At 43.8% G+C, this 23,636-nt stretch overlaps 1 protein-coding gene across 4 annotated transcripts in view; it reads right to left on the minus strand.

Moving 5' to 3' along the window:
- unc5a (unc-5 netrin receptor A) overlaps positions 1–23,636 on the minus strand; it is a 156,338-nt gene that overhangs the window by 27,405 nt on the left and 105,297 nt on the right. For 2 of the 4 annotated variants that reach the window (XM_004541033.3, XM_004541032.3), the window contains exons 3-7: positions 17,973–18,116; positions 16,226–16,329; positions 14,800–14,980; positions 10,470–10,637; positions 3,966–4,130 (exon numbers count right to left, since the gene is read on the minus strand). In XM_004541033.3, coding sequence (XP_004541090.1) covers positions 3,966–4,130; positions 10,470–10,637; positions 14,800–14,980; positions 16,226–16,329; positions 17,973–18,116 — 762 coding nt within the window. The remainder of the gene's footprint in view (positions 1–3,965; positions 4,131–10,469; positions 10,638–14,799; positions 14,981–16,225; positions 16,330–17,972; positions 18,117–23,636) is intronic. The other 2 variants (XM_004541035.3, XM_004541034.3) reach the window with 1 other exon arrangement.

Raw genomic sequence — 23,636 nt, forward strand, 5'->3', positions numbered from 1 at the left:
TCGTGATGCTACGTAGCACACCTGCACATAACACACTTAAAGCATGAGGACTCTTATCTGATGCATTCAACCTTCCTCCACCTCTCCTCTTGTCCATTTACCTGCCTTTGCCTCGCTCTCCTTAGAGAAGCACCGAGGTGCTTAACTGCAAGAAGCCTGGCTAAACTTTCCCTCCCTTTCACAATGAGCTCCAAAAAAAGAAAAAAGAAAGAAAGAACAAAAGGATGAGAGAGACTCTGGCTGAACTTCTCATTAGAGTTCCCAAATCCAATTGTCTTGGCGAGCCAAAGGCCAGATGATGCCGTGATATTTGAACTTCTTGTGCTGCAGTCCGCTGGGAGATGTGTAGTTTGACTAAAGACAAAGCAACACCCGTCAGTGAGGAGACGAGCCAGCTGGTTTCCGCTGATTGGATAAACATAGCCTTAGATTGGCCGGTTGCTGTTTACTTGCTAAGGGCACACCAAAGACAACTGGCTAACCTCAGATGCAAAGATCCAGTATCTCGACTCTTCCCTTTTCCCAGCATCCTCGCGCCCAGACAATAAAGCCAGCCAGTCAATCAAACAGCTCTTCCTTCTTTCCTTTCTCTCTATTCTGGCTGTAATCTCTGGTGGCTTATCAGAGCATCGCTGAGTGAAGTTTTATCTGACCCGCCAGGTGTCCTAGCGAAACGATCCCGATGCTCACAACAACCCTGACCAACAACTGCTCTCAGCTCCTCCTGGCCCCACTCATTGATTTTCATGATGCCAGCCAATAATTGAAAGGACATCCATCACAGTTTAATTGACATAGCTAATCAGGTTTTATAATTGGATGGGCTTTACTTTAGTCCCTCTCTCACACTCTCTCTTTCCAATCGCACTCCACACCAATTTACCTCTCTTCCTCTCCGCCATCAGTCATTCCATCTTTCATTTCCACTTGCCTTAATTGCTGGCAAAAACTTTTGATTCTCTTTGTGTGTGACCTCTCGTCATGAGTGACACCCGCCTGAGGATAATCTGTGGATGAGATGAGCTTTTTTCAGAGTTGACCTCAGGCCAATCTCTCTTTGCGCCCGTCTCCACGAGCTTTCGCTTCAGCTCCTCAGACTCGCTCCGGGGCTGGCTGGTAGGGGATCAGTTTCTGACTCGAGATGGGCCGGTATAATTCATCTCCTCTAAGGCGGTGTATCTGGCTCCTGTTGAAGTTTGGACTCTGGCTGTATTGACAGTCAGCACAATGACCGCACCTGATAGTCCTCCACTCTCTCTGCCTGCTTTTTTCCCCCCCTCTCTCCTGCATTGATAAATAAGAGTTTTGGAGCCTCCTGCGCCTCTTTCCCGGGCATTTATCAGGACACCTGAGAATATATTTCATCCCATGGCCAATCCTAGTCACTCGCCCGAAGATGAATAACACAGGAGTTCTTAAGGTCAGGGAAATATGGCTACTAAAACTCTCAACGCGAACGTGACTATTACTATCTCCACAATACAGTCGTCCCATCCCTCAGCAGGCTCTGGTGAAATATGGCCCAAAATAAATGTCCGGCTATTTTTCACAAAGCACCGTGACCCTGCTCTGACAAACAGAGCGGTGACGGAAAATCTCAGCCTCCGCGCCGCCAAATTAGCTCTGAAATAAAAAAAAATAAATGCAAAAAAACCCAAAAAAACAAGAACAGGCTGAAGATAAATTAACAGTTTGATGTGTTTTGCTCAATAATTTGTGACACATCCCAAAATGGGATGCTGCTGCAAATTAAGTTCATTACCTTCATTACACACATTAAGCCGAATAATTGTTTTTATGTTGTCCTAATTCCCTGCGCCTGAGAAAACGAGCACCATTATTTTCCCTCCACTATCCTTTCTCTGCCCTCTAACACCTGTCTCCCATTTTGGTTCTGCCATGCTGCCCGCATATTTATTATTCCCCCTGCGTAGATTTTGCATAGAGTATATGTTTGGGCTTCACTTGTTTGCTTTATGAAAATGATCCTTCCTGGGTCAGATTGCTTTTCCAGCTTTGTGTTGCACATTTATTCTCATGTACATCTAAAAACAATAACCTCATCGAACGCGTTTCATTTCTAGCTTAATGAGGGAGATTAGACGTGTCTGTGAGGTCCTCAGACGCAGAGTGACTGTGGTTCACTGTGCAGTTGTTGTGTTAGATTGCGCTGGGAGAGCAGGGTGCCTTTTGTTTCAAGGAGGGGGAGTTTTCCATCTCAGCTAATAGCCTGCAGACATGGTTGAAGTATGGGAGTTGCTGACAAGCCAAAACCATCTTGCTATTTTGCTTATTATAATACTTCACACAGCAATTGTCTATGGAAACACATCTGCTGGGAACAGATTGGGACAGGCATTCTTCAGAGGCCGGCGCTCCGCTCTGCTCTGTCAGTGTAAATACTGAGTGACTCTGTGTGTGCGTTTGCTCGACTGTGTGTGTGTGTGTGTGTGAAGAACAATGACTGGCATCTTTGTGTATATATATCTTGCTTCTCTTGGGAGGAGCTGCTGACCTTTGATGATGGGCTGACTGAACTCCCTGGTTCACTGCACCAGCCAAACCCGGCTATCGGTGGACACTCGCACATACGTGCACTTGCTTGCGTTGCACTAACACATGCAGCACACAATGCAGGATTCGCATGCAATTCCAAACAATCCTCGCCAGCCAAGCATCGGTCTATTTGATCACATCAATCACAGCAAAATACATAATTCAGTTTATTAATTCAGTGGCCCATGTCAACTGAATCCCCATTAAAACTCAGAGTTTACCATGCAGATCAGCCAGAGAGCACACTATTTATAACATTTTCTCTATGAGACGCCACCCAGAGACTCATTGTGGGCAACATGCAGTATCTTTCTGTCTTTGATATCTGTAGGAAGTGACAGAGCTCTCCCTTCATGTCCATCTGTTCTGCAGAGGACCCCGTGGTGTCACTTTTCCACTCAGCTGCCGTCTCCGGCCATATGAGCCTTGCCCTTTCTCATCCTGACAGTATGCACATGCCCTATTAATGACACGCAGGGGAGTGGCACCACAGTATAATCTGGCTTGAATTAAACAGAAAAGTGCACATGCATTTCCCTACGCTTTAATATACGCACAATATGAGATTAATCACAATTTTAAATGCACCAGTGTAATTGATAGGTTGTGTTGTAATCAGAGGAGAGATGCTTTTATTCCTGGTTTTATTAACAGGTCATAGAGCAACACGGCACCAATATGCAAGGTAGGAAAGAAGGTACATTACCCAATGATAATTAGAAATGATCATCTGAAAAGGTCACACAGGTGGGGATGAGCCAGCAGTGGGCTGCAGATTAATCTTTTGTCTGTACGAGTGTTTAATGAGATGGACACCTTTCCTTCACGAACTCTTTGTAAGATGAACTCAACATCTATGACAAAAAGGAGGCTTCAAGCGTTTGATCGGATAAAAGGAAGAGGGTGAGGAAGAGGATCCTTTTTTTCCCCCAAAATGGAAAATGTTTTTTAAAAAATCAAGTAAAAAGCCTTTCCCTCCTATTCCCTTCTAGCATTTACTTGAGGGGCTAATTGATGCTAATGTTGTACACCTGTTCTCTTTGTATTGTTTGTGATCTACTTGTTATAGCTGATGAGGTTGTGAGACTGAATCCTGTTTAATATTTACCTTTGAATAAATTTTTCCACTTCAGCCTTGAGTGGCATGCTTCTTTTTTTTAAATTAACAGTGTATAATCTAGCAAAAGCTCTCAGATGCTGTTTTGAGTGCATTTATTGGTTTTTAAAATGTTCATTTGCCACTCATCAGCTCAGTTTTAATACACAAATACATAACAAAACAACCATCTACTGATCCTTGTGCCAGAAACTGGCTAAAAAAAAACATATCTAAAGTAGATGTTTTGTATTGTTTCACTGAGTTGAAGAGTGAGAGTTATCTTGTGGTGCGTGGGTGGTGGTGCACTCACTCTGTGGACACTGCTCGCTGGTACAGTTGAGAGACTGGAGATCAAGCCCCTGGCAGTCTTTGCCCCCTGTGCCAGGTGAGGGCTGGGTGCACTCTCTGCTCCTCCACATCGAACAGTCTGCGCCACATGCTGACCACTTGCTCCACTCGCTCCAGCCTCCGTCCACTAGAAAAAAACAATATAAAAAAATAAAAATAACAGTGGTGAAACACATGCACAGCAGCTAAAACTCAAACGAATTCTCTTCAAACAATTTATTTCAACAATAAACCGGGCCATAACTCCCCTTTTTTCAGCAACAACATGAACTGGTAGAAACGGTGGCGCCAAACTATCTGTGTATTTGCGTGCGAGACGAGAACAAGTGGTTCAACACTCTGTTGCCATCCTGTGTAAATCTAAAATGGAAACCTGGTAATGAAAACCTTTTAAAGACATGCAAATCCACTTGCACACACTCAAATCCAGCAGCTGCACAGAGAAACCAAAGCGTGTAGAGCTGCTGAGGAGAGCCATATTGTCTCTATTCTGTTTTCTTTGTTTATTTTCAGCATGGAAATCAGATGCAACTAAGTTTAACCCCACTGGTGCAAGTGCGGCCTGGTAAACCAAGCTGCCAACAAACCAAAGGGAAAAAAGTAACCTCTGAGCAAGCGGTCCATACATACACAAGAATATAAGTTTCAGATTTCTCATACACCCAGCACAACATAATATAACATTTGAGAGAAGGAACCATCTCACCCTTGTTTGATTTCTTTGTCAAGATGCTAATATAGCGCCTGCGGTGTTGCCTGAAGTGCATCCGAATGCATGACAAAATACATGTGGTATTACTCTGAAAAGAAGAGAAAGTACATTACACCTGCAGCCTGACCATAACTTCAAACAGCCCACAATGAGCACAATGGAAATGGGCCCGTAATAGTTCGGAGCACGCTTGGCTGTAAGAAATATCAGCAGCTTTACCACATACAGAGAGGAAGGCCATTTTGCAAAGGTGGGGGTAATTTGGCATTGCGACTGGTGCGGGTGGTGGCCGGGAGTAATATTGAGAGTGACACAGCGCCAGGTCTGGGGAAGGTTACTATAGGGCTAATGGGAAAAAGAGCAATAATGAGCTCTCATGGGGGAAAAAAAGGAAAAAAAACACCACTGTCTCACTCTTTCTCTCTCTCCCAAATGTAAGGGTGAAGGGGACCAGACGAGAATTACCTGAACACACACACACGCAGTAAATGCACACCTCTATGACAGCAGCAACCCTTCCCCTGGCTGACCTAAGGGCAAGGAAACCTTAGTGCTCATTAATCCTAGCAATAAAGAGTGCAGGGGGCATGACCTGCAGAAAGCAGCTCTGACCCACTGCAGGTCATGAAGCTTTGGTTAATAAAACATAAGTGAGATGTTACTGAGGGCGAGGGTACCTGTTACTGCATAACTGTATCAACTAATGATTTTATTTGCTTCGCAAGCAAATCCCCAATTGGAGAAATGAGATAGAAAAACACCGCGAGCGCACAGGGTGAATTAAACCCTGCTCCCACACAAGTCTATGTGTCGGTCCGAGTGCGTGTCCGGAAATGACAACCACAGAATGAGAGACTATTTTTGTGCAAGAGCATATGTGTGTGGTAGGATGCTGACACAGCTTGGGTCCTTTTTTTTTTTTGCATTCAGATCCATTTGGCAGAGAGCGCAGAACCAATCAGATAATTGTCCTTGTTTGGCATTGAGTGGACCCATCCGTGGGCCAGTGGGCTGATTATCCAGGCTGGGAATGAGAATGATTGAATAGCGAATTACATCCTAATGAATATATTATGTCGCCCCTCAGTTTATCCACACCACGGTGAAATAAAGGGATGAGATCAACATCTGCCCTGATGAGGTGATGAAATTCTACTTCTCTTATCCCCACCACAGAAGCAAGACTAATCGCCATGCAAATGACATTTTCAAACAAGAGGATTGGCGTGGCAACAAAGTGAGAATGTGGATGAGACAGAAGCACTGCGGCCCAAGGCTAAGGCAAATCAAAGAAAAATGAAGATGCATAAACAGTCCTTGATGGCCTGGCTCTGAACGCCGACTCTGCGCACGGTTTTCTCCTAGAACAATGCAACGAGAAACAACAACAAAGTCAAGATTTAACGCTAAAATTAGAGCCACACCTCATACTTCGTTTCTTCTCAGAATCCACATAAGAAAATGGTTCTCCACAGAGACAGTTTTCCTTATCAAATCCCCAGAAAGAGATTGTTAGCACTCCTGCAAAAGGCACCGCAGCCGATTTTCAATCATCTGGCACCGCAGGTTTCAGGTCAGCCAGGTCGCCGAGGAGGGACAGTAATACAATAACCCAGTGGCAAGCGCCCGTTTGGACATGTTGCCAAGGGGAGAAGCAAAAGGAATCTAACCATTTTTTAAAGGTCAGTGGGAGGGCCTGTTTAAAGCGTCGCTGTTCAAAAATGACAATCGCCGCTGATGGACACAGTCCGAGATCATCAAGCACCCACGGTTTCTGTGTCCTTGAGGGAACCCGAGGAGGTAGACAACTATCACCGAGACCAGCAGGCCTCTGCTTCCACTGTCCTGTCAACACACATGTGTGTAAGCACCACTAATCCCAGTGCTCACAAGCTGCTGGTGGCGGGGGGGGGACAAAAAAACAACCACAAAACAGCCACGGATGGCTTTGATAGCTCAGCCACAGAAGTGGGTGACGCAACAGAGATTAATCGCCCGCCAGGAGGCCCGTATTTCTGATAAACGTAATAAAAATGAAATCTTAACATTAGATGTTTCTTGCTTGCTTATTTAGGAGTAGTGTGCAATCAATAACTGAGAAAAGCAACATTTACCCCCGATTTTGACGAAACCACCAAAAACTGACGACAAAGCGACAGAGTGAGATATGAAGAGGGTGCGCCAAAGAACACAAAGAAACCAAATGGCACCAAGTGATTAAAAAATGATGCAAGGCTGTCACCAGATGGCCACCATCTTTTCACACTGAAATAATGTGTTTTTCTGCAACATTTATTTTCCGTTGCCTTTATTTATTCCGCGGATAAAATATGGAGTTGCCTCAACAATCAATGATAAAACACGAAGAAAAACACGACTGTTTACTCCCAGAGTAGAATTAGACTTTTGCCTGCAGTGCAGACAGCAGACATACGGGCGCTAACTCGGATGTCTACGACGCGTACGTGCACGGAAATGCGCACGGATACGCCAGCCCTCCGAGTCTGTTTATTTTCCATCTCGCTCAATTCTCACGACTCCTGTGGCAAGCCTGAGGGATCTGTGCTATATTTAAATAATTCACAGGAGTTCGAAATCTCTTCAGGTTGTTTGGTGTTCAAACGCAAATCAAGCAACAGTTTAGTTCATTCGTGCGTGGTGGGCGTCACTGAATCGCTTCCAAAACCGGGGACTTAACTATTTGCTGTTGGCTCAGGTTTAATGTTTGTCTTTGCTGGAAATGTTGGCGTGATCTGACATTTTGCCATGACTATTGGCTCTGACCACAAGTCAGCGCAGGGCAGTCGATGAGAGGGAGACGGATGGACTGCAGAATTATGTGGGATACTTCTGCAGGGATATGCTGGGACGGAGACAAAAGAAATGAAGGAGGCAGCGAGAGGAAAGCGAAATGGAGATAAGCCTTTGCATAGCTTGGCTACTCGCTGTCTCAAGTGTTGATATGCTCTGCTCTGAGCCTCAGGCTTCAGCCTCAGCCGCCTCCTCCTCCACAGCCCCCTGTGTCTCTCTCAGCATGGAGCCCATCTGATCTGCCACACAGGCCTCCGCCAACTCTCATTAAACACTTTGGAGACTTAGACAAAAATACAGATGAGCCTCTCGAGCTTCACACTTTCCTGACGAGAGGTGGGAGCTCGGATACAAGAGTCATTGTGAACAGATACGTGGAGGGTTTTATTACTGAAGAGGCCGTCTGTGTCGGTCCGCGGAGGTCGATATAATCCATGGGTGAAATATGCCTCAGCAACTATACTCTGAAGGAGTCGTGCTACTTTTTGAATGTGGAACAATACATGGCCATCAGCATTTTACCAATAAATACATAAAGGCTCGGATGGAGGATGCAGAGACAAATTAAAGCCTTCGCATGCCGTCGGTTCCAAATTAAAACTGATTTGTTTCCAGCCAATATTCATGCGGCTCTTATCCCTAAAGGACGAGTTAAGCAAATTTAAGAAGCCATCTCTGCACTTCATAATAGGCTTTCACAGTATAAGCACCTAAAAACTCAATATATTTTTTCTATAAACCATTTCAAAGACCTAATGCTGAGAGCTAAATGTACTAGAGAGAACTAATGATGAAAAAAAACTTTGTCTAGATAATTAATGAACTCTTGAAACAAGACCAGCATTAAATCATGAAATTTTTAAGTCATAGCTCAAAAACAAAGCCGGTGTAGTAAATAAAGTTGCCTTTTAAGGCCGACTTTAAAAAAAAAATCCCACTACTTCTGACTCCAAATGTCAGCTACGTCTAAATAAGTAACATCATGTCTATCTGCAGTGTCACAGCTTCCCATGTAATTCATTTTTCTCAAGTTGCCTTCTCCTAAAACGGACTGAGCTATAAGCACGGGGATGAATAAAGTTCTCATCCGGTAACAAGTGATGCATCTGCCAGGCTGCTCTGTCCTGTCGCCCCTTCCTGAGGCAGGTGTGTTAATCATGCTCTTTATTAATTAAAGAGAGGTAGACACACAAACGCGTACAGGAGCTGTCTGTCGGTTCACCTTCGACTAACTTCAAAGGCACGTCTGTGAGTACACAAAAGTGGCGGTGCCACTTGTGATGGGAAACAACAGCTCATCATTCCCCAAGCTTTGCTACGGTGGACTTCTTGGCCTTGAGTGGGGGGAGAGAGTGAAGGGGGAACCCCTCTCCCCAGCAGACAGCTGGGGGCTTCACTGATGTTCCCCACAGCAGACAGGTAACGAGTGACAAAAGGGGGCAGAGACGAGCATCTGTTGCCAAACAACAGGGCTGATAGGGGTGCGAGCGGGGTCGCGGTGCTCGGATGTCTCCCATCAAAAGGAGAAAAAATTGAGTTCTTTCTCCCTCAAAATCTCTATAAACTGTCTTCACAGAGTACAATGTAATTTTTGTCACAGCACTCCCAATAGTTGAAATGAAACACTTTCTCTTTGTGGAACAAGAGGAAGATGGAGGGAGGGAGGAAGGGGGTGGGTGGGTTGGCCTAACAATAGCCGCTTGGACTGACATTAATTTCTTTAAGCTCATGAAGGTCAGTATCCCGCTTTGCTGTAGAGGAATGTCAAGCATCCCTGGGCACCTCTCTAATTCAATTACTGGTTGCTCCAACTCCAGTAATTCCAAATCCACCCAGGTCCTCACTCTGACTATGAATCCCTGCTTCCCTTTTGTCTTCCTCCCGCCGTATTCAGGCAGGCCATGTTACTTACAGTCGTGCTTGACATCTAGTGATGTCTTTACATGCTAGATGTGTAAGACAACACCCTGATTCACTGAGGAAGATAACCTCTGTTTTAGACAGGGAAAAGCTGCCAGTGCCAGGGGTGTTGTATTTCCCTCCCTGCTATTTACTGCGCGTGGGAGATTTCTCCTGTGGTCAGCATGGCTGCTGTGCCCCAGCTATACGTCTGCACACTGATCTGTTGGCAGACAAACAGCCAGCTCCTGCGCACACAGTCAGGCTTTCTCTACTTCTTTTTCAGCTTTCCCCGTTCTCTCTCTCTCTCACTCCGGGCTTTGTTCTTGCTTTCCTTACACTGTATCTGATTCCACCTGTCTCTATCCCTGCCTACACCTTACACCTCGTTTTTTTTTTTTTTTTCTCCCAAGCTTGCTCTCTCCCTCGCTATCTCTCCCTTTGTCAGGGGCCTAATGTGGGACTGCAAATGAAGCAGCTTGACTTCCATCTCAGGCTACCAGGGATCAATATGTGTTGCTCACTATCAGGCAGGACACTCTCTACCTCTCCGATGCTCTCACGAGGGAGGATGGCCAAGCAAATGAAACGCCCTCAACTCCTCGCACGCAAACATCGCACAAAGGGCGACATAATTCAGCTTTTTAGTGTCCGTATTTACTACATAATTTGAGCAGCAAACAATAGTGACAAAATAACGTGGCTGTAACCGTGTCTCCTTAAGCAGACGGGTCTCTGAAAGAAAAGCGGTGTCTGCATACAGTGCAAAAGATAAAGAGGTATGTGAACAAAGTGCGATAATAATAAATCACTTTTAGCATGAAGCCTTACTGTGCAGACTAATAGGCTCTGACGTTGCGGTGTAAGCGGTCTAACTGCAGGAAGCAATAAAGCCTGACATCTAAGAAAAAAAAATACACTGTGTTGGTACAAAAAAGCAGCCAAAATAAAGATGAAGTGATGACTTCTAGATGCAAAAAAATGCAAAAAGGAAGCCACAGGAAGCCAAGCGCCACAGGACAAACAGGGTTGCCTGGGAGTTACCTGGACAGGTGGCCACACAGGCACTTTTCTGGACGTTCTGCCCCTCACAGGATGTGCCTCCATTCAGTGGCGTGGGGTTGGTGCAGCTCCGACTCCTCTTCTGCCAGCCACGCCCACACACGGCACTGCAGGACGACCAGGTGGTCCACGTGGACCAGCCACCGTTGACTGTCAGACCAGTGCCAAGGGAGGAGGGGGGGATATGGAGGGGTGAGGTAAAGGGGGAGGAAGGTTGTGAGGGAGGGAGGGTTGGATGAATGAAGGGACAGAGCAGCCAGGATTACCCGACATGCACTAAGGAAAAATAGGCGCGCTGCACTAGAATAATCAAGACTGCTGTTACGCTCTTTGCAAGGTGAACAAACAGAAGCGCGAGAGCAAAAGGGTCGCTGGAGCTACACGAACTGCAGTGGAAACAAAATGGCTTCAACAGGGAGCAGAAAAATCGGACGGCGCTTTCCCGGTTTCCCCTCTGAGGAAGGCTGCGAAATAACTCGTGGGCACGTTACATATCAGAATCTCCCCTCTGAATTTCACAGAGATAATACGAGGATATAATAACATAATTGTAAAGCCATTCAATTTAAAACCACACTGTCACAGTCATTCATGCGTAAAAGCAACAAAACCATCAACAACGTCTCCTCCTGGGAACAGCCAACACACTGCTGAGATATAAATGCATCACGGTTGTTCCACATATTCGGACTGCGTCCTTCACACGTTCGCCGCTGATTTCACACCACAACATATCATTCAACGAAATCAAGTAGGCTTATCTTTGAATTGGAGAGACCACCGCTGTATAATTCATTCCTCTTTAATTTTTTTTAAGATGAGAAACTCAAAAAACTCTGAATTTCTGTTATTATCGCCACTTGTCAGAGCAAACTTTAACCATCCATTGCAACTTAATTGGTACTATGTCTCTCAATCATGCCAGGCGATTACATCAAATCATCCTGTATCTACCGTGTTTCCTCAGACATTCCTGATTTATTGACTTGAACAGCACTGTCGTTCTCTCTCTGTACATACTCCCTTCCTAATTTCCCCCTAACACTCCCCTCTGTGGCTGAGTCGTGGCTGAATCATTTCCTTGCCCTCTCTTTGCGATTGATTGCCCACCACAGCGAGGTAAATTGCCAGGCAACTCGGCCCCTGATTACCTCTTAGAACAGAGTGCAGTCACACCAGCCAGGCCTCGTTAAAATGCATCTCTGGCCCCCTGTTGAACCCCCTTTGAAAAGTAGCAGTTATTATGACTTGCTACATATAGCTAGATTAACTAGCACAGTAGACTGTGGTACCTTCAGCTAACTGATTTTTTTTCTCTTGAACTCAGAGCAACGCAAGTGAAAAGCAGCAAGAGTTTCTTTTGTTTGGTTGAGGTTTTTTGTTTAGCTAAAAACCCTCTCTCATCCTAAACCAGTGCTGCGACAGTAATAAACGTCATCAAGCAAACAGTGTGATGGAAACAAATAAAATTGCACATGCAAGCAACTCAGCAATTTGTTCCCAACTTTCTGGGTCTTTGCGTGGAAATCATTGTTTGACAACACAAGAAAGGCAAAAAAAAAAAAAAAGAGTGCGTATGGTCATGCCTTCACAGTTAATTCAGCCCTAGATTGCTTCTTTACATCTTTTAACAACAAGCTAATCAATTAGGAATAATTGTGCTTCTTTAGTTTTATGCTGGAGGCTTAGAGGAATGTATGATAATGTGTTCTGACTGCATGCTCCAAATTAACACATTTTTTGTGTGAAAATGCACGACTCAATTTGCAGCTGCATTTAAAGCCGTAACGCTCGGACCCCCTTTGGGTTTGTTGAATTACAAAAAAGAAGAGAGAATTAACCTAATAAAACGAAAGCTTTTTGACAAAGATCTGAAACACACTTGGCTCACTTACTGTTTATTATGCTTTTATTGTTAAATATTGATTTGATGATTATGTTCATTAACTAAAATCATGCAAACACTTTTTCTCTCACTCGAATTCATCTAAATTGGTGCACAAAGACTCTAAAACCACATTCAGGTCATGTTTTCTTAATGGGATTTCATCCTAAAAGCCAAAATTCAATGAGGATTTATACAGACGGGCATCTTCCACATATTTTTAAAAGTCCTCATAGTTTTCTTTTGAGACAAATGTTATTTTTCCACCATACAGCAAGTTTACATTATACAACTATTCATCTTAACATAATTTCATGATAAGACATAAAGTCATATGAAAAGATACAGATTCAAAGGACTCCATGAATTCCTGTGAAAAACTAAGTACACCCAATGATTCAGTCACTGAAACACCTTTAGCAGCAGTAACTTTACATAATTGTTTTCTGTACGACTTCATCAGTCTCGCCTACATGTTATAGACTTGCAGCTCTCCTCTGGATCATTGTCCCGTGCCATGATCTAATTCAGGCCAAGCTTTAGCTGTCAGACAGATGGCTTGTATGTATTATTTTGGTATACAGAGAAGTTCCTGCTTGCCTCAATGACTGCACGGGTTTCAGGTCCTGTGGCTGTAAAGCAAGTGCAAAACATTACCCCTCCACCACCGTGCTCAACAGCTAGTAGGAGGTATTTGTGCTGATAACCTGTGTTTGCTTTTCACTATATGTGGTGTTGTGCATTATGACCAAACATCATTGATCTAAAGAACATTGTTGCAGAGGTCTTGTGGTTTGGTCGTGCTGCCATACTCTTTTTCACTTTTATGAGCCTTTTTTCCCCAGTCTTTCTTTAATTATACTGACTGCAGAATCTGATATGTAGCTCTTGAATTTAAAAAAAAAAGAAGAAGTTTTTCTCTCTTCTCATTACACAATCTGACCTTGGGCTGAATTTATTGGGACGTCCACTCCCAGGAAGACTCTGTGTTAACACACCTGCATGTTCCAGACCAGCAAACTGTCAGAGGTTCTGCTTTTATTGAGGCGCTCACACTTGCTGATGGTCCTTTAATTAAGTGCATTTGATTAGCAGCACCTGGCTGCTAATTACCCTATAACAGCATTAAGGGTGTACTTAGTTTTTCCACAGGACTGAATAGAGTCCTCATTTTGCATTATTATGAGTCAGTGGATTATGTTTAGCGATCACTATTGCCATCCTCGTCTATCCTTCACTACTTAATTTACGAGTATTTATCTATTTACCGCCTTTTATTTTTGATATTGCTTTATTTGAACTGCAACAGCACCATCATGGAGCTGTTACCATGTTTGGCACATTTCATTTTTTGGTTGAATGGTCAAACAGCAAATTCAAAGGCTTTAAAAACCCCACCGTACATCCCAAGTTGCCCATTCTGTGGAATTTATTTGTAAACCTAATCTATATAACTTCCTATTACAATATTACACAGGTATCAAAAAACAAGAACGATTTAAATATAGAAAATGAACAGGTAGTGCCTCTTATTTGTGGCATGCACTGTGTTTTCTGAGCTGATGTGTCAGATAATAAACAAGAACTGCTGCTCTGCCCCTACAGTGCATCGCAGTATCATCTTTCTCTGGCAGCCTTAACTAAAAAACAAAAAAAAAAAAAAAAAAAAAACACACCCTGTGTCAGGCATTGTGTCACATTATCCATTCATTATTCTCAATGTTGTTTTCATCAATCGTTCCCTCGTGATTTCCATCTTCTGTTCGCGTGGAGCTGAGAATTACGCCAGGCTGTAATGTATTTAAAACTTTTGTAGTGCCAGTAGCCGTGGAACCCTCTGTGATAGTAAATATGCTGTTTCTCTGCATTTTAATAAAGGCCAGTCTGCTTATCAAGCCAAGTCATTATTTACAGTTTGCTGTTAATTCAATTTCCCTTCTCATACTGGATCCACTACAGAGGAGGAGGAAGATGGCAGCCTCGACATCAGAGACTGCCAGCTTTGGCAGAATGGCTGCCAGTAACATTTTAAGTTGTGGTAATTAATGTGCAGATACACCACTCTCTCTTTATGTAGTGATTTATGAAAGTGTAATTCTTGCGCTGCTGAAAAACAGAGCTGATGTATGCAATTTGTCACCATATGTCAAATATGTGAAACACAGTGTAATAATAAAAAACTACACTGTAAACTCTGAATGTAACAGTATGAAGAGCTGACGGGAGACTTGCGCCCACACATCTTCCGTGCAGCAGCATGCAAAGGTTAATGTGGAAATGTGGGGCAAGGGAAGCGGCGTGCAAGCTTAAAAGGATTCATCCGAGCAGTTTTCTGCGTTTGTATATTTGGAAGCTCAATCGAGCCCGGACCCCGGCACTAGTCTCTGTGCACAGTTTTGACATCTGCTGAAAGAAGTCGTCACCTACCATAGACAAGGATCGCGGCAGAGGTGCTTTTGCGGCGAGCGACGATGTTTTTGGCCACGCACGTGTAGTTGCCGGTGTCGGCCAGCCGGGCTTTTTTGATGACGAGATTATGGTCGGGCGTGATGACAAAATTGGGGTCACTCGCTGGGTCGATCACATCCTCGTTTCTCTGCCACTCCACCTGAAAACAGATTTCAGCGGTCAAAATCCACTGCAACTCGACAGACAGCAGCTCGCCACCACCCCATACAGCTCTACAGTGGCCAGACATGATGTGGATGAGAGACTTCTACGTCGACGGGTGTATGTGTGTAGGGGGGAAGCAGCGAGGTACTTCTTTTCTGATGCAATCACACAGACAAAAGATGACCAGACGCGGCCTGGTGTAGTACTGAGATACAATTTATTTAACGCCCTGCTGATTTGAATATTTATTCGCTTCTTGTGGGGGAAGATTGCAGCTTTTATTTTGTAGCTGCTGGACGTCTCTGTAGCTGTCCGCGAACACGACTGATCGTGCTTTGTGTAAGTTTCCGGGCCCTCTTGCAAGAAGCCAAAACTGATGTTATTTCTTTTTTGGTGTTCTCTCAGATTGGCTTGCTTGTTTTCTTGCTCTCACTTGACCTTGTTCTGTCTCGAGAGGAGCAACAGTGCGGCAGCATTGTTGTTGGTATTACTGCCAGTTGTGATACCGCATATAATTGGGCCTACTTCCTCTGGTGCACCATCCCCGCTTTCCCCCCGTCGTGACTTCTACTCTGATGTTCTTTTCTGCTGAACTGCGGCTGGCACCTTCCTTCCTATTTCTCTGCAAACTGTCCCTACGCTGTCGATCTGCGATTGGCTAGTCTGCGGTTTCTGGTCTCTGGGCTGTCTGAGCGGCTGGCCTGAGCTCCTCTTGTGCTGTTATTAGAGCAGTTAGTGCCTATCTGGGACCGGGAGGATGCAGCGAATGAGGTGAAACAGCTGGCCCCGGTCTGGTCCTCTAAACACACGCACGGCACGGTGAAACAGAGAGAGAGAGAGCGAGTGTGACTTGAGCAGAACAAGAGATACAGTGCATGGAGAGGCGGGAGAGATACACCGAATGAGATAAGGAAAGAGTGAGGCAAATAGATCCATTAATTATGCATAGGCCTTTAGAGATGCCAAATGGGGAGTGAAGCCTCCAAGCCAATGCTGAGTGATGTGACGAGACGACGTGATATACAGCTTCCCAGAGATGTAAGAGAGATAATAAATCAATAAGGGCAAATAATTAGAGGTGTAATTTATCCGAACAGGGTTGTCTGTTCCCCTGGTGGAATGGAGGGATATGCCAGGGAGCTGATCTTGAGCTACTCTGCGGTCTTTGTCCCCTCGGTGAGGAAAGGGTAAATGGATGGCAGATTCGGGCCTATAAATATCTCCCCTATCCGTGTCTCACCTCGGCTTGTGGCACTCCCTCGGGGGGATGGCAGCGCAGCAACACCTCCTGGTCCAATGCCACCTCTTTACCCTGCGGCTCCTCCTCAAAGTTCTTTCTCAGGTCTTACAAGAAAGAAAAGAAGAAAAAAAAAAGTAGAGAAACAACCAATTAGGATGTGAAAGCTTGCAAAGGTTTGAAAGAAACACTTCTCTCTGCAAATAACTTGGCCTGGTGATGTGTCTAAATTTGCAGCTCTTGAAATGTCCGTCAGTGGCCTCGCCGAGCATGTTGCACTCTAGTTGGCCCCTAAGCCACACTGGGATCGGTGGCACCAACCATGTTGCTTATTACAAGCTGCCTGGCTGGTTCAGAGATGCTTGTCTGCTGCCAGAGGGGCCCGGCATCAAGCAAAAGCAATTGCATTACCCCTCACTCCCACCCACTCTCCTCTCCCCGGCATCCGCCAGCCTCCAGCTTCCATCTGTATGACGGCTTGGAGCAGCCACACGAAAACAAAGCCCTGAGGCGCCTGGACAAGAGCTCCTGCAAGCCTGGCTGACTGCATGGGGCTTCACATTACGTCTCATTGAATACTTACTGTTGCACAAAGTCCTAGTATATATTTGTCTGTAAGCCCCAGCTGTGAATTACACAGGTAAAAACTGGGAACAGTCATTTCTTGCAGGGGAAATAAATGTAGATCCATTTGTATCAGATGAGCCAGACAGGCCGCCGATAGCTGGCGGGACTGGCACAAATTTGATGTGCTCACCCCGGGTTTCAACTCGGAGCGAAGCAATGTGTTATTGTGTTGTAAGAGGCTGAGGGTGCAGCTGTGAGAATTCCTTTAAACAGATGTTGAGCCTGTCCCGACCAATCACACTGAGAGAAAACATTAAGAGAGGCAGGGAGAAACTGACGACATTCGATTTAATTAAAGCTGATAAATTTGGACTGGAGGAGACTTGAGATGTAACAGTGTTGGAAGGCTCGAACCTACGCGAGCGAACAGGCGCGTGCGTGGGAACCTCGCCGATGCGATCGCCTGGTTATGCATCGTTATTCAAGCATGTGCGTGTCCTTATCTTACATCTAACTGACTTTGCTGAGCTCTCACACACGGATGGATAATGAATGTGTGTTTTCAAAACGTCTGGTGGTTTGGAGACGGTGCCGTGTTTGGCTCTGTCTGGAATAATACATATTTATGTGGGAATTAATAGGCGGAATGTTTTAAAATACTCAAATGTAAAATGGCTTCTTCTAATAAAGCTTCTGAGGCTGCGGCGAGGGATGTGTCTGCGTTCCCCAGACAGATTTATGATTGCTGCACAGCAATAAATTTCAAATCTGTTTTTATTTCAGTTACTTTCATAGGGATCATTTCTGATATACTGTATCCAGCAGAAAATATGCTCATGAATACTCAAATTTAGAGCTTCACCCTTTTCTTTTTTAAGACCTTCCTCGAGCAGATACATTATTCTTGGGTTCTTCCTGTCGGGGTTGGATGTTTTCTTCTCACAAGTATCATCACAGGAAGATGATTTAACTAAATTGTAATCACAGTAGTGCACTGTGGTGCAACAGATCATAATGTTCTCTGGGCTAATTGTTAAATGAAAGTTAGTCTCCCCCTCCCAACCACCCGAGGTGAAAACACAATATTCTCTTATTACATGCCGACATGCAATACACAAGCACCTTGTTAGGCAGCAGGCTTTGGATTTGTAATGATGCAGTGCTCATTTGACAGTGCACTCACAAGCAATCCTGATGTATGCTTTCTGGCTCTTCTGGGTTCCGGTGGTGCTCCAGGCGACACACTGACACCAGTACTCATCAAGTCCGAAGATCTTCTCCACCTGCTGCCTGGTTATTTCGATTGTCACCTGCATGACTGGCAGCGCTGGAGAGCAAAAACCCAGAAGAGTCAAAATGTTAGACACAAGACAAGCCCGGCTTTGACAGCAGCAACGAGCTAAGAGGCCAGAAATACTTCTCAAAGGAAAAAATAAAAAAAGAACAAAAACAGAAACAAATGAGCTGAACTGATACCTTAAGTGCATTTTGTACCTTGAACTAAACCAGCAAAGTAAAAAAAGGAGAGGAAGAATAAACAAGCAGAGAACTATAATCATACATAAACAGAGTGCTTGTTAAATGAGAAGAGAGCCTCACAGCTATCCTTGGTGTAATTTGGAGGGCATGAATACAGCAACAGTTAGGAAGGAACAAGGAAGTGCTAAACAAGCACTCGACAAACAAAAATGCTCAACATAATCCACGTCTCTATTATTAAATCCAGGAGGAGGGACGAGTTCAGCATTTCCCCACAACCGTGTTGATATAAGTGACGCCGCTGGAACACGGGGCAAAAGTGGCTTTATTGCTTTTCTAGAGGAATGTAAACAGAAGCCTTCTTTAAACAAAGAAAAATTGGGACAAAATCCAACCCGCTAAACCGTCCAAACAACACAGCGTTGTTAGAGTCGTATCTTTTCTTTTTTCTTATATTTGAGAAGCAATCTTTCATTTCATTTTCTTTTGACCTTCTACTTGGGACTTGTAATCCATGGGTAATTCTTATATATTGAGCTGCGACCTTGATCCCTACCATGTGCCTTACTTTGTCTTCGCCCTGATAAAGAGACTGCCGTGTTTTCCTTGAGCTTCCAGCTTTCTCCCTCCCACCCCATCTTATCTGTTCTCTTTGTTGTCTTTTGGAGAGAGGCGTTCATACGAACACATTTTAGAGTTGCAGAGGACACATCCTGGAGACTAACAGGAGCCGCATACAAAGTGCACTATATTCAGATTTCAATGGAAAGCCACTTTCTAACTTCCATTCACACAAAAGCACTCTGACATACTCTTGATTTGACGGTGACAATCATTTCCAGCTCCAGACTGAACCTGACTGAAGTGAGGCGTGCTCCATTACGCCATCACGACTTCACAGCAAAGAGTATCCGAGCAAACCAGCAAAGCATAAATTTGGGATTTTTTTTTGCTAAATAATTTGAGGCGTACTGCACATGACTGCACGAGCCCAGGCTGGCCCAATGATGACACGAGCTGTCGGCGAGAGGAGGAGGACGGGCTCCACCGCCGGAGGCCACACAGAGTGATAAGTAGCTGTGAGGGTCACTGGCAGACCGCCATGTATTAGTGTCTAAATGCGGCGGATTTTTTGCTATATGTGATCACAGTAAATGTGAGTCCATGTGCAGTGAATCCAGCCCCGAAGCACCACTCCGAGCATCAACAACACCTCGTGCTGTGTGCAACATTTCACCAACATGCTCGCTCGCAGTTAATTTAAAAAGTAGAGAAAGTGATCCTCTTATGTTTACTCTGCCTTTTTACAAAGCCTGCCAGAGACTGTCAAAAAAAGTTAGACTCAATTCCAACACGAGACTGGATTGAGAAATCCTCGTTTATTCTTTCTCGTTGTCTTTCTGAAGGTCCACTACCTCTATTAAGCATGTGTGTTTGTTCTCCGTGTGTGCAGCAAGAGTGTTCGGCGCAGGCTGAGAGAGCACCTAAAAGCTAAAGAAATGGCTAAAGTAACAAAATGGGCACTGCAGAGCATGAACAAATGGAGCATAAGAAACCTTCCTTCCTTCTGCAAATAAGCGGCATGGGGAAATTTGGCTTTTCCTCTTAAACACGTACACGTGTACGCAACAGCAGTAGCTTTAACTTTACATACATCACTTAAGGATTACGCTTATTTCAGCAGCTACATCTTATAGATTCCAAAGAAAAAAAAAATTAAGCACAGTACTAAATGAAATGTCAAACTCAGGAGAGCAGCGCTTCTTATTGGATGTATATTTACTTTTGCAGTAATGTGCAAATTCTATCTTGTATGCCAGAAAGCGCTTTGAGAGGGAGAAGTTGCACATTTTATTTTTGCTGGTGTACACAGCAAGTGTGTACTTGTTCTTTTGTGCATGTAAGTAATAAAATCTATGAAACGCACATTATATATGGGTGAGTACCTGCTGCAGAGCAAAAACTGGGGAAAAAAAAATTAATGTAAAGCATGCACTAAAACCTGAACATTAAACGAACGTTTATTTTGAGGAATCTGTACAGAAACATCTGATCGTCCTGACTTACATTGAGCTCACAGCAAGCAGTTTATGCGCGCAAGCTAGAAAAATATATTTAAATACATGAATTTGAAATTTGGTATAAAGTGATATTCAGTGCTCGGTATGGCTCAAATTACAGTAGCAATTCGTTTGATTAATGCAAACCTTCCTCCTTCTTTGAGCTAGGGGGTGAAAGGAATAAAGATCAGTATGGAGATGCAAAGCATGAACAATAGCAACCTGAGGTGAGAAATCCTAAGAAGAGCAATTTGAAGCTCTGCTTGCCAGGGTAATTGCATTCTGTTTCCTTATCTTTTCCTGTCTCCATAATTACCTGCTTTCTGTGTCTGACACCTTCCAGTAACACTGCTGTGAGTCACTCTGTCCAATTTCACTCCAATTAATAAGTAGGACAAAATAATCTCATCACTTTGAGGACAAAACGCGTCTGTAATTTTACAGCAGTTTATAACGATCGGACAGGCTGCTATTTACTGTTGTTTTCCCCAAAGTCTGCTCCATCAACACAGCTATGAGTAAAACAAAACTTTATGAAAATGACTCAGAGACGACTGACGGAGAAACCACATTATTGATTCCTAGAAAGCTGTCCTTCTGAAAGTGGAGCACCGCCACATTTATGACTCAATTATATTAATATTGATTTATAATAGTATGCTCGCCGCCTTCAAGGTGTTAGGAACGGAAAAGAGGAAATTTACACTTCCTTGCCTGAAAGTGTGCACTTAACATTCCTGTTAAATGATAATTAAAACATGGCACGATTCCTGCAGCCTTTGGTTTGATCTGCAGCCCATTTTCTAAATGAGCTCACATCCCAAACCTCAGTGAAATAAGTGAGAAAATTTTAAAGGGTGATTATGTGATTGACACAGTGTGAATCCAGTGCTGGATCCTTTCTACATTTTTGTAGAGCAGTGGGATAACTTACTAGGCCACATTTGAATACAATTTCTGGAAAGTACACTTCACTATTGTAACACTGCATGGGAATAAATTGGACTGGGAAAAACAGAAAAATAAAACATGAACACAAATGCCACCAGCAGTGGAGTCCTCTCCTGTGGTAATTAATATCACTTTTCACACCAACTACCCGCCTGACAAGCTTTAAAGCTGCAGAAACAAAGAAAAAGCATATGCACTCACTGGGCACATCATTAGGTGTACCTGTTCAAATACTTGTTATCAGCCAATCACATGGCAGCAACTCATTGCATTTAGGAATCTACTGGGATTTTCCCTGCAAAGATTTACAGAAATGATATCTTATTGGTCGGAGGAGAACGGCCACACAAGGTTATAAGAAGCTAACAGTAACTAAGACAACCACTTGTTACAACCAAAACATGCAGAAGAGCATATGAATCCACACCATGTTGAACCTTGAAGCAGATGGGCTACAGCAGCTGAAGACCACACTGGGGTCCACTCCTGTTAGCTAAGAACAGGAAACAGAGTCTGTAGTTCACACAGGGTCACCAAAATTGGAAAAGCATTGTGTGATCCGATGAGTTGGCAGGGACAGAATTTCTCATAACATCAATACACGGATCCATCCTGCCTTGTATCGAGTTTCAGGTTTGCACTTGTGGAGTAATTGTTCTGGGGACCATTTCTTGGCACACTTTGGGCCCCTTAGCGCCAACTGAGCATTGTTTAAACACCGCAGCCTACCAGAGTACTGTTGCTGATCATGTCCGTGCCTTTATGACCACAGTGTACACATTTTTTGATGACTGCTTCCAGCAGGGTAACGCACAAAGCTGTCACAATGCTCAAATCATCTCAAACTGGTTTCTTGAACATGACAATGAGATCACTGTACTGCAACGGCCTCCACACCTCCATGTCAATAGAGCACCTTTGGGAGATTCACAGCTGACAAATCCAGCATCTTGGTGAATCTATGCCACGAAGAATTAAGGCAGTGCTAAAGGCAAAAGGGGGTCCGACCCAGTAGTAGAAAGGTGCACTAACATATACAGGGTGTATCGTCATAAAGACTCATCCGACTTCAACGTGCTTTATTTCCATGGATGTTCACTAGTAACGATCGAAACACATACTGTCAGAAAGGGGGGATTCGTGAGTTCCACGTGGTTGCCAGTAGGTAGCTTAACAACAGCAGTGACTCCAGACATGCTTGCAAAGTATGGGACGAGTTTGACTATCGTATGGACAGATTTATCTATATCTCTATCGATTGATCAATAGATATAAAAAAGAAGTACAGATAGCTCTTCATCTTAAACTTTTGGCTTCATATAAAATTTGAATTCTGCTAATCTTCTGCTTGATGCATTCACAAATCGTTTCACTACTTGTACTACTTTAAACGGCTCACAAGATATTCTCTGCATGATGAGCTGCATTTTTTTAAGGCGTGCAAATGGAGCCTGGTCTACCAGAAGTCTAGCTTGTTCTTAGAAAGCCTAAATAACAATATCCTTCTTGGAATTTTGTCAAGTGATCCTGAAAACAGACTGACTTGTGCCACCTGAATAAATTCTAAAGTTAATTTTAGCAAACTTGAATTATTAAACACTAAACCGACCCAATCAGAGCATCTTTGATAGCAAAGTGTTGTTCCTTGGTAATTATTTAAATTCAAATTTAAACACATAACAACTGTAAAATAATCATTTGTACATTTGTAGATTTACCTGAAATACATGCAGGGAAGAGTACTGTGCCCTTTTTAGCAGAGTCGCACACACAGGGTGCTTACAAACTCAATTTAAAATAATTTAATAGGGCAATGTAATGCTGCCAGTGAGGCAAAACCCAGAGGGGGAAAAAGTCAGCAAATCATACTGCTGCTGCTGCTTCTGAGCTGTTGAAGGTGCACAGTATTAACTCAAGCCTCAAACAGACAGTTAGCGGTGTTTGAAGAGATTTTAGTGCCCAAATCAAACTTAAACATAAAAATATGAGGAGACAAATTGGATTTTGAAAATTATCCAATTTCCCAAAGAAAATTGCATCCTTATTTCCCCGTGATTTCGTTTACCTGAACACAAACAATTATGGTAATCAACAATTTTTGTGTAAAGCAGAGAGTGGGAGAGAGAGAGAGGATGCTTTTATCCAAAAAGAAGGATTGGGAAAAGTATCAAGGCCACGGGCTCGGAGACAAATAAAGCAAACAAAAACCCCCAACCCCAAACAAAAAACACACATGGCTCTGCCTTGAGAAGGCCTGAGTTTAAAAAAAAAATGAAATGGAAGAAATAAAAAAGACCGAAGCAAATGCAGAGTGGTTCAGTTCATGAATAAACTGACCTTACTATTGTATGATGGAG

Source organism: Maylandia zebra, linkage group LG2 (genome assembly GCF_041146795.1).
Source record: "Maylandia zebra isolate NMK-2024a linkage group LG2, Mzebra_GT3a, whole genome shotgun sequence".
NCBI classification, from domain to species: Eukaryota; Metazoa; Chordata; class Actinopteri; order Cichliformes; family Cichlidae; genus Maylandia; species Maylandia zebra.